The 15,734-nt window shown below is 36.8% G+C and overlaps 1 protein-coding gene across 2 annotated transcripts in view; it reads right to left on the bottom strand.

Moving 5' to 3' along the window:
* Positions 1-15,734, bottom strand: part of Mms22l (MMS22 like, DNA repair protein) — a 121,010-nt gene that overhangs the window by 16,388 nt on the left and 88,888 nt on the right. For both annotated transcript variants that reach the window (XM_060386067.1, XM_060386066.1), the window contains exons 15-19: positions 14,780-14,973; positions 9,283-9,433; positions 7,859-8,007; positions 6,970-7,112; positions 1,642-1,801 (exon numbers count right to left, since the gene is read on the bottom strand). In XM_060386067.1, coding sequence (XP_060242050.1) covers positions 1,642-1,801; positions 6,970-7,112; positions 7,859-8,007; positions 9,283-9,433; positions 14,780-14,973 — 797 coding nt within the window. The remainder of the gene's footprint in view (positions 1-1,641; positions 1,802-6,969; positions 7,113-7,858; positions 8,008-9,282; positions 9,434-14,779; positions 14,974-15,734) is intronic.

Raw genomic sequence — 15,734 nt, 5'->3', positions numbered from 1 at the left:
AAAAATATGACAACAAAGACACAGGGACAGTAAAATGCAGGGCATGGAAACAGAAAAATATGACATTTAAAAAAATGACAAAACTAAATCAAACGCAAAGAAAGTTTCCCCATCCTCAGAAAGACACCATGAGGGGAGTTGGAGTCTACTGATGTAGCAACTCCTCTTTTTCAGAGATTACTCAACTATTACTGGGATTCCAGATACTGTCCTTGACCACAAGCAGCCCTGTAAAGAAACTGCAGAGGTGTTCTGAGTTAGGGACCAGCAAGCTAACAAGCCACAGAGTTTCAGTGGCTCTACCCCTTCTGATGCTATGATATCCCAATTTTAGCACATTGAGTCAGGTTCAAATTCTCAAGCCTTTATGCTTGCTCTTTCTCCATTCTGTTTTAAGTGTTTTATGTAAAGAAAACAGCAAGTTCCTTATTCTAATTTCTAATGAACAAACGAGTAATTATTAGCCATATAATCCATGCCTACCATTTGAGACTTAGACAAATGGAAAGAATCAAGACCCACCTGTTTGTAAAAACAGCTCAAGGCAAAAAAAAAAGCCCTCAAGCAAAATATTGCCCGTAACCCAAACATCATCAATCCCACCCAGGATTCCGTGATTCTTGACATAGCTATGGTGTAGTCTGTAATGTAAAGGCACACTCTATAATCATCCACTTACCTGGGCAAAACTAAATCTGGAAATGTCAGGAAATTATCTTGAGACTAATAAATCATAAGCTTGAGTTGCTAAGATAATAATGCAGAGCTTACTGTTGAATTGATAATAAATCTATCTCCACTAATTTTTTTTCCTAAAATTAAGTAATCTGAATTGCAAGCACTGCTTTCAGTACCTTCTACATTATCCAAATTTCCACATTCTCCTTTATCTTTCACAACAAAGATAAAAGATTTCAGACAGCCCAAATAAGGTTTATTTATACATTCACAAGATTAAAGGGAATAGATACAAGGTTTTGGCCACAGAGAAATAAAAAAATCCCCAAACTGAAACTCTATATAAAACTTCTAAGGAAATGTTTCTCATTTCTTCTTATTCAGTTCCTATTTTTGGTTAGCAACATGGTTTTAGTCAACAAAGACATTCAAATTACCGACTTCCCAAAGAAACATGAGCCTCATCATTACAGACAAGCACACAAAGATTTTCTGAAAAAAGAGTAAGTTTGTGAGGGGTAAGATTTGAAGCATCATCCCTGGTATTCTACTAAGTCCTCTTGGGACTTCCTTCATGTAGAGAAGACCACAAACAAAGGAGGACAGTGATGGCTTTCTGGCATTTTAACTTCTAGCCAAGTGTAGAAGTTAAACATTAACAAAAAGCTCACTTTAGTGGTTTGGGTATTCACAATGTGACTAAAATGGACTATCTGGAGCAGTTAGCTAGGACATATATTGTTATGATCATAATTAATATCAATTTCAACAAAAGCACAGCAAATAATGAAGGCCAGCATGAATAATTTTAAGCAAACCACTGTATTTCATGTTTCTTACATTTATACATACAGTTAAGTAATATGGCCTATATATTTCTTTCCACTTGGATCTGGTTGGCTTGAGTTAAGAAAATGTTTGGAAAAAAAAAAACAACAAAAAAAACATGTCAGAAATACATACCCATTATCTCATAAGTCAGCTGCAGGCCTGCACTGGAAATTTTTTTCCCCAAATAAGGCTTTACATATTTCAAAACTTCACCAAGATATTCTAAAGCCTTTGTGACCATGGCAGATTTATCAGAAAATGTCTGGATAGTCCCATAAGCTACACCAACAGCCTATAAAGAAAAACATAATTTAACATTCCACATCTTATAAAATACAGACCTTGAAAACTAATTTTTCCTTCTTTCTCACTGCATGCATAACATACACTTAGACCTTCATTCTTAAATTTCCAATGAAGATTCACAGCAATTAAAACTTCTGTGAAGGCAAGGTGGTGGCGGTACATGCTTTTAACCCAGCACTCAAGATGCAGAGGCAGGGGAGTCTCTGAGTTTAAGGCCACCCTGGTCTATAGACTGAATTTCAGGATAGCTAGGGCTACACTGGGAAATCCTGTCTTGGAAAGCAAAATACAAACTAAAACAAAAGCAAAAACCTTATGTACCTTTTATAATTAATGGTCAAAGGAAGAATTAAAAAAAATTTCAATTCATCGGTATTATTTACAGAACATCTGATCCAGTAAATCCATTAGAGAAGAAACATCAAACCCTTATTCAAGAAGCTTGCAATCAGCTTCAGCTTTCTACATGGGCTGGATTATAATTCGTATGACTAGAAAGCTCCAAATTCCTGCAGGAAACAGTGGCAAGTAGCATTACCAAATTCTTACAAGTAAAATGTCTTAATTCAGCTCTTTGATATGAACTCATGTCTCTACACAATTTACAACTTAAAGAATATTTTTTAATGAGGCATCAGCTAGCTGGCTTAATGTTCTTAGTGGAGGGGGCAGAAAAATGTGGCTGAGAGGCTGAAGAAGGGACAATCAAATAAATGTCAACAGAAATGTGAGATGAACCAGTAAGAAAAGGAAAAGAGAGAGAGAGAGAGAGAGAGAGAGAGAGAGAGAGAGAGAATAAAGCCAAGTAAACTTGTAAGGAATGTGGGGATAATCAGGTTTTAAGAAGCTATAAAAGAATCAAGAGCTAACTATAATGATAGGTTAGAAAGTTTAAGGGAAGTTTCCAAATCACTCTAGTAACTCACAAAGGATTTCAATGGGACCACACTGGAACCATAAATGGGACCATAGTTAAACAATCCTCTTACCAGCTCCCAGTAGATAAATCAGAGGGCAAAGGCAAAGGGGCTGTGTTGTCTCAAGGTTGGGGCTGTAGAGGTGTGAGCAAACGATAAAAGATCACAGGTTCTGAGAGCACTGCGAAGAATAGTTGACATTAAGTTCCAAGATGTCTGATTAAGGTGGAGAAGAGAGGAAGCACAGCCTTTAGAGGCTAGGTCATGTAGAAGTAGGTCATGTAGAGTGAGAAAAGAAAAGAAACCCACTGAAGTGGGCAAATGTGAAGAGAGATACTGTATTAATTAACCTTTTCTATTTAGCTTTCTGTTGTTTAAACATTTCATCCTTCAGAAGTTCACAAACTCTTAATCTTGGTTTCCTTGTATACATACTAGGCATGGATACCTTGAAAACCTTTTATTGCATGTCATATGTGAGAAGTGTAGGTTCCTAATTACAGCATGCAAGGAGAAAAGGGAAGGTGTTAGTGGGGGTGTAGCAGAGGGCACAGAGACTGAAGAAATTCCAGCCTCACAAAGTCATATAGCTGGAACAAGTATTCTGAGAACTGTTTCAAATAACTGGGAAGCTTTCTTTCTTATTATGCCAAAATGTTCAAGTGATATTTTTCAGTTGCTAACAGCACTACCCTGGACACTCTCACGGACTCTAAAACCACATTAATAAAACAGGATTCAGTAAGTCTAAATGAATGGTTTACCCATGAATACTTGCTAAAATGCAACTGGAAATTTGCCAAGTTAATGAGGGATACTGCTTCCCAATGTTGACATTTCCATCCTAGGAAAAAAAAAAATGACACACACTGATCCTGTCCCATTCCCACAGAAGTCTTTAAATATCAGGAAGCTATAGCTCCAGAAGGTTCATGTAAATTTCCCAAACTTTAATTCTCTTGAAAACCTGAACTGCATTATTAGCAACAGATACTGTCAGTTGTTTTCTTTGAAGTGATAGGCTTACTTACTTCATTCATTTCTGAAAAAAAAAAAGAAAGAAAGAAAGAAATGTCTGCCAAATGTCCAAGTCTGAATAATCACATTTTGTCAGTTTCTCTTTCAAGATTAAAGCAGTCAGCTCAGCTTGCGACTCAAGTGCTCACAGGCTCTTTCCTTAGACAATGCACTGAAACCCTTCACTTACACTCTGCATTTTCATTTGGAGAATGAGCTTAGGGGGTGAAATTTGATGAGATTTTAAATCTTACTCCCTAATTAATGCTCTTCTTTAATGAACAAGCTTTACTTTTTTGTGAGTGCATAAAAGTATAAATCCTAGTGGATACTATTATAATCTGAGGCCATAGTGCTGTTTCACACCAACACTTTCACAGAATCTGTGTTCATGTCAGTACAGAGTTGGGACAGAGAACATTGTAAGAAGGTATCAGTAACTTGCAGGAATCTATAGACCATACTTGAATATTAATGTACTGCAGTAAACATGTTAACTTTAATTTCCCCTGACTAAAAAATATGTATTTCCACATTTTCAAATATATAAAACATACATATTTGAAGTATATATATGTAGTTTGAAAAAAAGAAACAACAAAAAACGGGACCATTAGCCTCCGAGGGAGGAGGCACTTTTAGGTGTGGGCTTGTTGTAGAAGGTGTGGCTTTGTTGGAGGTGCATCATCAAAGAGTGGGCATTTAGGTCTCCGAAGTTCAAGCTCAGGCTTAGTGGCTCAGTCTTTCTGCTGCCTGAGGATCCAGATGAGGGACGCTCAGCCTCTGCTCTACCACCGTGTCTGCCTGTGTGCCACCATGCTTCACCATGGTGATAATAAACTAAATTTCTGAAACTGTAAGGCAGCCCCAATTAAATGTTTCTCTTTATAACAGCTGTCTGATCATGGTGTGGTCACAGCAATAAAAACCCTACCTTTGAGAGATGGCTCAAAGACTAAGAGCACTGGCTGCTCTTCCAGAGGTCCCACTGGCTGCTCTTCCAGAGGTCCTGAGTTCAATTCCCAGCAACTACATGGTGGCTCACACCATCTATAATGAGATCTGGCGCCCTCTTTTGGCCTGAAGGTGTACATGCACTCAGAACACTGTACACATAATAAATAAATCTTAAATAAAAAAAAAGGAACCCTACCTAAGGCAATATACATTATGTTTACCATATCATATGTGGAATCTAAGTAATATACATAATGTACATATACATGTTCACCGCACGCACACACAGACACACGCACTACACAAACATTGTTTAATGTGTGCAGTGCCCACAGAAGCCAAGAGGACACTGAATCCCCCAGAACTGTAGTCAACTGGTTGTTAGCTGCCATGTGGGTGTTTGGAATTAAAGCTGGGTCCTCGATAAGATCAATCAGTGCTCTTATTAGATGAACCATTTTCCCAGTCCCACAACGTGCTTCTTGGTGCTTAGATGATGACTACTCACATACCATAATACTATTATTTCCATGCAGAAAAGCACATTAAGCCCAACATTGGTACTTTACAAAAAAATCCCACTTCGAAGAATGGGTCTTAGCTGGTGTTTGGGACTATTCAAGTTTGGAAGGACCTCTCACTGAGATTATCTTATGAGAATGGCCCATAATATACTACACAATAATACAATGCAAAGGTACACAAACCATAATACAATGACCATGCAATCTGTAGGTTTTCTATTGGATATTCCATGTCTGGAATTCACAAAGTATAAGGCAAAGGGAATATATGTGATTAGCCATGGAGTCTGAGTGCTAAAGAGTTTCTCTGATCAACAGAATCTGAAATTTTGCCAAAAATTATTGCTTCAGAATTAACTATGTCCCGTATAACTTCAATGGGAAAAGATTCATAGAAGCTTATTTATTTATTTATTTATTTATTTGTGTATGTGTGTGTATCCCCACATTTTACCCCATGTACCTTTCCTGTGTATTCTGTGTTTTTTTCAGTGACTGGATGCTGAATCCCACGAGAACGAGAAGACATCTGAAACTTCCCCTATAGAACAATGTTCTCAGCTTTCAACTCCTCCTCAACTTGCACCATAATTTACATCACCTTTACTAATTTTCACAAAAAGTCATCTAGTCAAATCAGACTCACTTAAAAAAACTTTATGCTCACCACAGGATGAGTTCTAAATGCGTTACACCAAGACACCCTGATTTTCTCCTACTGATGAATCTACTGACGATTAACACGTTCATTATTTTAACCTTTTGTATCTAAAATTCTCAAACCAGTAAAGCCCCTCTTAGATCACAGACTAGGTTTTTCAAATATGTAAGGAGTCGTAGATAATGCTATCTAGCATTTTGCAAAAACCTATCATTGATTTATTGATAAAAAGAAAAAATACTTTAGGCTGGATTAAATTAGAGGAGACTTAACTGCTAGTGTAAAGCCTATTTTCTACCTCCTTTTCTGACCCAAAATTGTTGGTCAAGACTCACTCAAGAGCTACAAAAAAACACTACAAAAATGTGTACGTCACATTTGCATGTTACCATGCTATTGTTAGCTATCATTAGGGTTTACACACATCTCTAATTGTCTGTGAATATTACATATTCGTGTAGTTAATGTCAACATGTTGGAAAATAAATCTACTTTTACTGTGAATAACTTACGAAAGACATAATCCAAACATCAGTTTCACTTAGGCTCATGAAATAAAACACCATCACATGCTATATTTCTTTGAAATTAATGACAAAAACTAAAATTTTAAATGTATTTTGAAGTAAAATCAAAAGAAATGGATTATATTTTCAAGTTCTGCTGCTACGTACTAGCTGGTGCTTAGCCTGACACCACCAGTGAGGGGCAGTAGAATCACAGCTGGAGCACTGCCAACCCCACACTAAAGCAAAGCTGGTATCTGAACTGTTACCAAGATCAACCACAACACATTATTTTATTCCAGCTGGCCCTGAAGCAAAGCTTCCGCGTATTCTTCCTTACTTTCCTTATTCAATAGGTACAAATTTCCTGCTGTCTGTAGAGTGAATCATACCGTACCTTAGAGCAGCGCTTCCTTTACTCCGTAACTGTATAATAGCAGGCAACTAATAATATGACTGAAGTTAAGTTAAAAAATTGATTTTACAGAAAAAAATTTTAATGACACTTCAAGATTTTCTGAATAAAATACTTGTAACCAGTTTAGAAGATTATACTAATAAATGAAAAATACCTCAAGGAATTGAATAAGTGCTTGTTTGGGGTCTCCTGGACTGGGCAAATATTCAATCTGAGCCTTTGAGAAGATATTCTTTACTTCTGAGAGTTTAAAAAGTAATCTTGTCATTTCAGCCAGCTGCTCCATGTACTCTTTTTCTATCAAAATAAGATAAGGATCATGCTTATTGTGTGAAATTTAAAATTTTATATAAGTTGTGAACACATATATATGCTGGGAATACACCATTCATTTTTGAAATACGTTACAAAAACTCAATTTTTCACAAAGTTAAAAACTGAATCAGGGTTTTCACACTTAAAATAATCCTAACCCATAAAGTTACTGAGGTCAAAAAACTACGCAAGATAAAGTCCAGCCTTTGCCAGGCCAGCCTAAGAGAAATTTACAAAAGACTAAAAATGACAGCTTTAAAAAAAAGTGTTCCCATACAAAACAAAACTGTATGGGAACTCTAAAACACACAAATACTATCAGTGTGTAACGGTAAAACAGAAGAGCAAAGTATTTCATGAAAATGAGGCACATACTCCTAGAAAGGTATTCTACATTTGAGGGTACTCAGTATGTACTTCAGATTCTTTTATTGTGTGACCCAGCTTCTTCAGGAGAAAAAGCAGCCTATCCCCTGAGGAGCAAGTTTCAGTTCTCAGGGCTATGGAAATTATTTCTTTTAGCTTTGTAGCAGGGATAGTTGCCTTCTGTAGTAACTATGAAGTATCAATAAAAAGAAACAGACTGCAAAAGGATAATTTATATATGTTTACAGCTAATTACAAATATATTTTAATATCTGACATTGATTTATTTAATCTAGAAAGCAAAAAATTTCAAAGACCACCACACACAAAAACACTCCCTGCATTTCTTATATGACACTTACCCACTACCTGCTCAGGATTCAAATCAAGCAACAAATCAGGTTCAGAGAGGTACTTTATGTGCATTTGCAAAACACAACGGATCCATGATCTTATAGTTAAGGATTGAAAAGATACAGAACTTGACTGAGAAAGTGCTTCACATACTGTGCTGTAAAAAGTAATTGAGGAGCATTAAAAACAAAAGTGAAATGGGATACATAGAGAACAGAGCTTGGAAAGAAACATTCAGGCAACTCCCTTGGCTTCACTGATGAACACAGCACTACAGACATGTTGAAAACGAATACTAAAGATGTACACCAAAAGATGTTAAACATCTGTCTCCATTTCTAATATTGTAAGTTTTAATTTTCCCTTTCTACCGGTGGTATATCTGTAGGCGCATGCCAAGAGAAAAATTTAGAAAGCACGGAATAGCAAGAAGGTATAATTAACTAGGCGGTATAAAAACATAATAGATAAGCAGAAAAAAAACCAAACAATTAAAGCAACAACAACAAAAATGGAACTATCAATAGCAATTAACGGATGAGGTAATGATAAAAAGTTGTTAAAGACAAATACACCTCTACAAGTCTCTTGATTGAGTAATCATGTTTCTATCCTTTTTTCTTCATTGCATAAGCAGTCATTATCAAAGACTACCACATACAAAACTCCAGAGTCCTTCTTTCCAGACAATAAAAGAGACCTGCCTTTTCTTAAGCCAAACACATGGTTGAGCCCAACCTCTAATCTAGGAGGAGTCGCTAGGGACAGAAATGAGTGACATGGTCTAAACTTAAACACAGCATTATGCAAACTCAAGATAATTTTTTTCTTCTCATTTTGTTTTGATACATGTGTAGGTATCAAACTAGAGGCTTTCACATCAGCAAGCTCCTATGGTCTGCCTACTTTTATATCCTAGCACTGGAATTACGGAGGGTGACTTTTACCTTAAGACATCATTTTTGTACAACAAATACCTTATCCATTAAGCCATCTCCCCAACCCCTAAAACAATGTTTAATTAATTAGTGAATTAATTTTGAGAAAGGTCTCACTATGTAGCTTTGGCTGTCATGGAACTTACTATGTAGACTAGGCTGGCCTCAAACTCAAAGATGTGCCTGCCTCTTCCTCCTGAGTGTTAGAATTAATGCCCGGCTTAAAACCATTTTTAAACGCACATAAATCAGAATTTTAAAAATGTTCTAAAACACTTTGAAGTTTTCCTTTAAAAAAATACAATACAGAAACACAAATAACTCATTTATTACCTATATAACTTTCTTAGTGCTTAACAAGTTTGTGTTTCGGTGTTAACTGTTCTAATAAAATTATTTTAAAATGTTGCCTGCCAAATGAGAGAATATAGAGCAAAGATCACTGATCAATCAGTGTGTGGCCTAAGGAGTACGGCTGAAATGAGGGTACGCACCTATTTTGTAGCAAATGACTTAGGTATCTTGCTACAACCTGCGAGCAGATGATATCATCCCAACCAAAAAGCTGAATTACGGATATTGCTGGCTGAGGCTGAAGACCTGGTGGTGCTGTGTTTGGCATATCCACTGCGAGCAAAGTGAAATCTAGATTTAAAAAGAGAAAGTTCAAGAAAGACATTTTCAACTCTCCCCACTCACCTCTAACTACAATAATTTTTAAAATCCCCCCAAAAAAATGTGACATTCAGAAATGTATTTTAAGTTTAAACAACTAAGTAAATGTCTATAACACCATTTATATCTCTGAAAGAAAAAGCATCTAACTTAGCAGTATAATTACAGACATGGCTCCTTCAAGTCAAACCGGTGGATTTATTAATATGCCTCTATTATTCAAAGACCCAGTTAAAACTATTTGCAGCTCCCACTCTTCTTTAAGTTAATTTATGTGCCAACCCACAGGTGTTCATGCTCAATGTGGATACCAGCCATTGTATTCTAAAAAACAGTCATCTCCTATGATCAAACACTTTCTTCAGAACCCACAATCTAGATACCAGAATTCCTCAGTCATGTTAAGCAGATTTCATTTTATGTTTTCCTAAGAATCTGTCAATTCAGTCTGTACCTATACTAGCAAATCAACTACTCAGATGCAATGACTCCTAGGAAGCTCTCCAATGGTGGCTGTTTACCCTTCAATTTGCCTCTTACTACTGAACTACTGAACCTGAGAATGAGTTCAGGTAAGACATTTTCTATATTGCTACTTCTAGACCATTCTCACTTCTTCCTCCCTAATATGTCTAGCTTTGAATCTCATATACACCACCAAACTATTGCAGTAACAAACACTTCCTGTTGTATGCCCTGCAGTTCCCCAGGTTCATATTCTCTCCTACAGCGATTTTGCCATGATCTCTTATTTATTTGTTATTCCTTTATTCCAATGATCTATCCTCCCCTATACTTGAAATACTCCCATATTCATACCCAAATCACTTGCCATTGTTAATTATAACCTCTGTATAATTTTATTTTTAAGGACTCCACTTTGATAAATTTGCTTTGCAGCGCCTCTCTCCTAGGACCTAAACACTTTATAATTCTTTGCTTTTACTAAACTTACAATCGACTGACTACATAGCTTTTCCCTCTCTCTCTTCTTCTTTCATATCTTCTCTCCCTTCTTTACGTGGTTTGGTGATCCATTCTTACATGTGCTATACACTGTGTTCTTCCTTCCTTCCTTTCCTTTTTTTTTTGGGGGGGGGAGGTTGAATTATTGTTGCTTCTTTTTTTTTTTTATTTTTCAATACAGGGTTTCTTTATATAGCCACAAACTCACAGAGATTTGCCTATCTCTGCCTCTTGAGTGCTGGATTAAAGGTGTGTGAGAGCCATCCTTTTTCTTCTTGGAATGTGGGAATCTGAATTTAGTGCCATGTGCATGCTATGGAAGTATTCTATGCTAAACTGCATGACTTAGGTACTATTATATATTATATATTATTTACTACATGATTTATATATTATTATATATCATATACTACATGACTTAGATATTATTTTCCTGTAACCCTCCTCTTTCTTCAATCATCTTCAATGAGCTGACTGATTCTCTGACATACCAAACCACTCGTGAAGACTGTGGAAGAGTAATTGCTCTGTAAGCATGCGGTCTTGGGTTCTAATTTTGAATAACCACATGAAAGCTGAGCATGGCTGTACATCCCTGTAATCCTGGTGTTAGAATGTGCTTACAGGTGGATCCTTGGAATTCACTGACTAGCAGCTTCCAGTATAAGACACAGAACTATAGAGGAAGACAACCAACCTCTCTATGTACAGGAGCATTTGAACCCCCATCCTCATCCCCACACACCATATACGCTCCCTACCCCACCAAATAAAAATCAGAAAAACGACAACAACCACTCAGGTTACTGGCGACGTACTTCGCCCTCTTGTTACAGCCAATGATGGACTCTCAGGTCTCATTTTTTTGGACCTTTACCCTTACCCTTCCTAGTTTCCAGAACATCTTGGTTTGCTTCTTACCTGCACTCCTTTACATTGTCCTTTCTCATTTCTTCTTAGCCTATAAATCTTAACACAGACATACACTGTGAACTGAACTGACCAACAATCTCTTCATCAATTCTTACACTAATGAAGGTTTTAGCCAGTTTCTGGGCCTTAAAGACTATTTATCCATGGACAGTTTGCAAACAAACCTATAGCTCAGAGCTCTTCTGTCAAACCTACCTTATTAAATTCAAGATCTCATTTAATGCATTTGGGCTTTAATGGATACCTTGTAACAAATTAAAATGTCCTAAAAACTTAAAACTCTTCAATTTTCCAATTTGTATCCCCCAGATCTCCTTTAGTTTTCTTATTGTTCTAGCAAGGACTTCAAGTACTACACTGAATATAGAGATGGCAGCCTTGTTATATCCCTGATTCCCTAGCAAGCACCTTCATTCCCATCATCTGCCACCCCGTGGGTATTCCATAGGAAAGTCAGGTTTACCCAGCGCCCTATCACAACACTTACACATCTATCTGAACCTGTGACTTTTGTTTGCTTGTTTGTGCCGCTAAGTGTGGATGTTTGTGCGTGCACATGCAGAGATCATAGATGACCTTGTGCAGCAGTCTTTAGGAGCCAGGCACCTTGTTTTTTGTTTGTTCCTTTGTTTGTTTGTTTTTTGAGACAGGGCCTCTTATTGGGACCAGGATGCAGGGTGGTTTGGCCATGAGCCCCAGAGATCTTCCTGTCTCCATCTCCCAGGGTACGGGATTGCAGCTCTCTGCTGCTACATGCAGCTGTTTTTCAGTGGAATTGTTTTAAGTTTCTCTCCATTTAACCTGGTGTTAGCTGTTGGCTTGCTATATATTGCCTTTATTGTGTTTAGGTATGGGCCTTGTATCCCTGATCTCTCCAAGACTTTTAACATGAAGGGGTGTTGGATTTTGTCAAAGACTTTTTCAGCATCTAATGAGGTAATCATGTGTTTTTTGTTTTTTTTTTTTTTTTCTTTCAGTTTGTTTATATGGTGAATTACATTGATGGATTTTCCTATTATGAACCATCCCTGCACGCCTGGGATGAGTCCTACTTAAATCTTGGTGGATGATGTTTTTGATGTGTTCTTGGATTCAGTTTCCGAGAGTATTTTAATGAGTATTTTTGCATCAATGTTCACAAGGGAGATTGGTCTGAAGTTCTCTTTCTTTGTCAAGTCTTTGTAAGGTTTAGATATCCGGATGACTGTGGCCTCACAGAATGTTTCTATTTTGTGGAATAGTTTGAGCAGTATTCGTATTAGCTCTTCTGTAAAGTTCTGGTAGAATTCTGAGCTGAAAACCTTTTTTTTTTTTTTTGATTGGGAGATTTTAAATGACTGCTTCTATTTCCTTAAGGGTTATAGATCTATTCAGATTCTTTATCTGTTCTTGATTTAATGTTGGTAAATGGTATCTATCAAGAAAACTGTCCATTTCATTTAGATTTTCCATTTTGAGAAGTACAGATTTTTGAACACCTAAAATTTTCTGTCATAAAATGGTCCCATCATAATCTTATGTCAGCAACCTGCTAGTTACTCTAGGACACCTCTCATGAATGTTTCTGGTTACCTTATTTGCTTAGCAAATAGTGTCAGGGCTACGTTCAAAATACCTTTCCTTCCTATAGATCTGACCACCATTTCCCACTATCTACACTATATAACTTCATTCCAAGCTGATCTGCACTGTTTGAATAATTTCCTAACTGCCTTATTTCTCTCTTTGCTTCCCTTTATCTCATCAGCCAGGAGCACACTAACTCTATTTAAAAAACACAACAAAACAAAACCCAATAATGTCTAATCTCAAAGTGAGAGGTCTTCACAACTTCGTAAAAGGCAGAACACAGACCTCCATTACTTCCTACCACATCTCAGCTCTGACCCTTTTCTGTTCCACATATGTCTGTATCTTTACCTCTAGCTCCCAAAACACAGTTGTTTCTCTCTCACCTCCTTCAAGTCTGTGCCTCCCTGAGCACTCTACTTAAAACGATAACCTACCTTTCCCTGCTGCCCTGTTTTGGCTTGTTTTTGCTGGATGTGGTGTTGCTCATCTGTAACCCAGACTTGGGAATCTGAGTCAGCAGGATCACAAGTCCCACCATCCTGGGCTGCTGAGCAAGACTCTCAGAAACAACACAAGAAATTATCCTTGGCCCCATTACTTGCGAGGTCATAACCTTTGTGAGGACAAAGTAGCCTTGTTTATGGTGGTCCTCCCACTAGTACAAACAAAAGCGAGTGTTTAAATACTTAAATGAAGAAAATAATTTTCTCTCAACCTAAGTCTACTTCAAATCAGAACTATATGCCTTTGACTTTAGATTTATTCAGTATTTACTTTCAGAACCTAAGAGGGCGTTGAGTAAACTGAGGCAATGTTTTTGTTGATGACCTAGCATTCTAAATGACAGAATAAATTTCAGCTTACTAAATATCAGTATGTATTATCTCAGACATCACACTAGTTGGAAAAAATGACCGTGCCACACTCCTCTCTGTATTTGTAGAAGTGTTAAGTACTTTGTATGAAGTCTGAACTGCTGCAAGATTTCAACGTCTTGTTCATTTTTTACATTCATTCCATCATTTACAGATGGAATGCTCATCTTTCTTCATCTTCCCCAGAACAAATGCTGACTTAGACCATAGGGACTTTTATTACTGATGTGCGTTTAAAGCATTACATTAGACACAGAAAACACCTTTAAGTGAACTCTGCTAACAGATGTGCAGTAATGACACAAATCCTTGTCTACTCCAGAACTTTTTAGCGTATTATGAACAAGATAGTTCTCTGAAGAAAAACATAATGAACTCTTCCCAGAAAACTGCAAAAGTTCATTTATTTAAAAAGTTGCCTGATTGTACATGAGCCCATAAAAAACTAAGGACATGTCTTTGGATCAAGTAATATAAAACTACAATTTTAACATAAAATCTAGGGGAGTCAGAACACAAATATATACTCATTCCATTCAAACCTGAGCTTGCCGACATGGTGTTGAAGGGCTGGTCTTTCTTTTTTCTTTTTTTTTTTTCTTGGTTTGGTTGGTTTTTTAATTTATCTTTATACAAATTACAAATATTCAGATAACTGCTCATAAAATATGAAAGTGTACTACTTAAACTGGATATAATCAAATGCTATCTTACTTTCCAAATAGTTACGAGAAATGTTTATGAACAATCTATGTTTACATCTGAAAATTAGCTTTTATCTTTAAAAAAGTAATCATTTAATTTTTAATGATTAAGTACATAAGCTAAAGGTAACCAATTTAAAGATATTTGTTTCATCATTTGTCATAATATTTGCTATAAAGCAAGACATTGTCATCAAGAACATAGAAAAAAAATACTGACAGAAGCCTGCAAAAGGCGAGAGGAGTTAGCAGTGGACAATGCTGACCTGCGGCAGCACCTGCAAGCTGGGAAAGGAGCACAGCGGGGGCCATTCTCTGACTCTTCAGAAAGGGAAAAAAGTGCCTCCACAGTGCGCTAGCGACGGCAGCCAGGTGGCGCTCTTTAGCCGACAATGAAGACTGCGCGATTACGTCCTTGTTCCCTCTTTGAAGCTCCTGACACAATTGCTGATGAACACTCCTAAAAAGTAAAAATATATCTAACACTCAAGAAATGAAAACAGAACATTTTAACACATTTTTCCTTTTCACATTTATATCATGTGAAAACTGAAAAAGCATTTATATAACTAAAACCTGTATGCCAAGGCATAATACATTTCTTGTTATTTGAAGTATGTATGAAGGTATATTAAACACATAAAGTTAATATTAATTCCTAATGTCAAACATTAATTATATGCTTTTAATATGTCAGATCCAAATGAGAAACAAGTAGCTACAGAAAGAGAGTCTGCATTTTGAAATTCATGTATGAGAAGTGATTTTACTTGTAATCCCGACATGAAACTAGTTTTTTTAAACCTGTTTCTCTGGAGGGCCTTAGGACACAGATATCTGGGGAGACAGGAAAGAAGAGCATTCGATTCATGTGTGGTATCTTAGATTGAGTATTTTTCCTTGTGTAAACAGTAGCGGACCTTGTGCTAGTATAAGAAACTGTGAAGACAGTCATGGTTACTGGGGCAAAAGGGTAGAAACTTGTTCTCCCAGACAGCAAACTAATCTGTTCATTAACAAAGCATAATCCACTTGTCTTAAATTCTGATTTATCATTAACTACATTTTGAATAACTTAAATGTACACATCTTTGGACCTAAGAGAAGCACAGGTACAGAAAACCGAGGCTACCAGACTATGCAAAGGAAAAACTTCGACTTCTCAATGATTGGTAAGAGAGGCATTTAAAAAGCAACCCCAGGGTCCGAGGATTGTTCAAG

This window comes from Meriones unguiculatus, chromosome 6, assembly GCF_030254825.1.
Source record: "Meriones unguiculatus strain TT.TT164.6M chromosome 6, Bangor_MerUng_6.1, whole genome shotgun sequence".
Classification (NCBI taxonomy): Eukaryota; Metazoa; Chordata; class Mammalia; order Rodentia; family Muridae; genus Meriones; species Meriones unguiculatus.
Note: the sequence above shows the minus strand (reverse complement) of the source record. Positions and strands in the feature narration are given on the sequence as shown.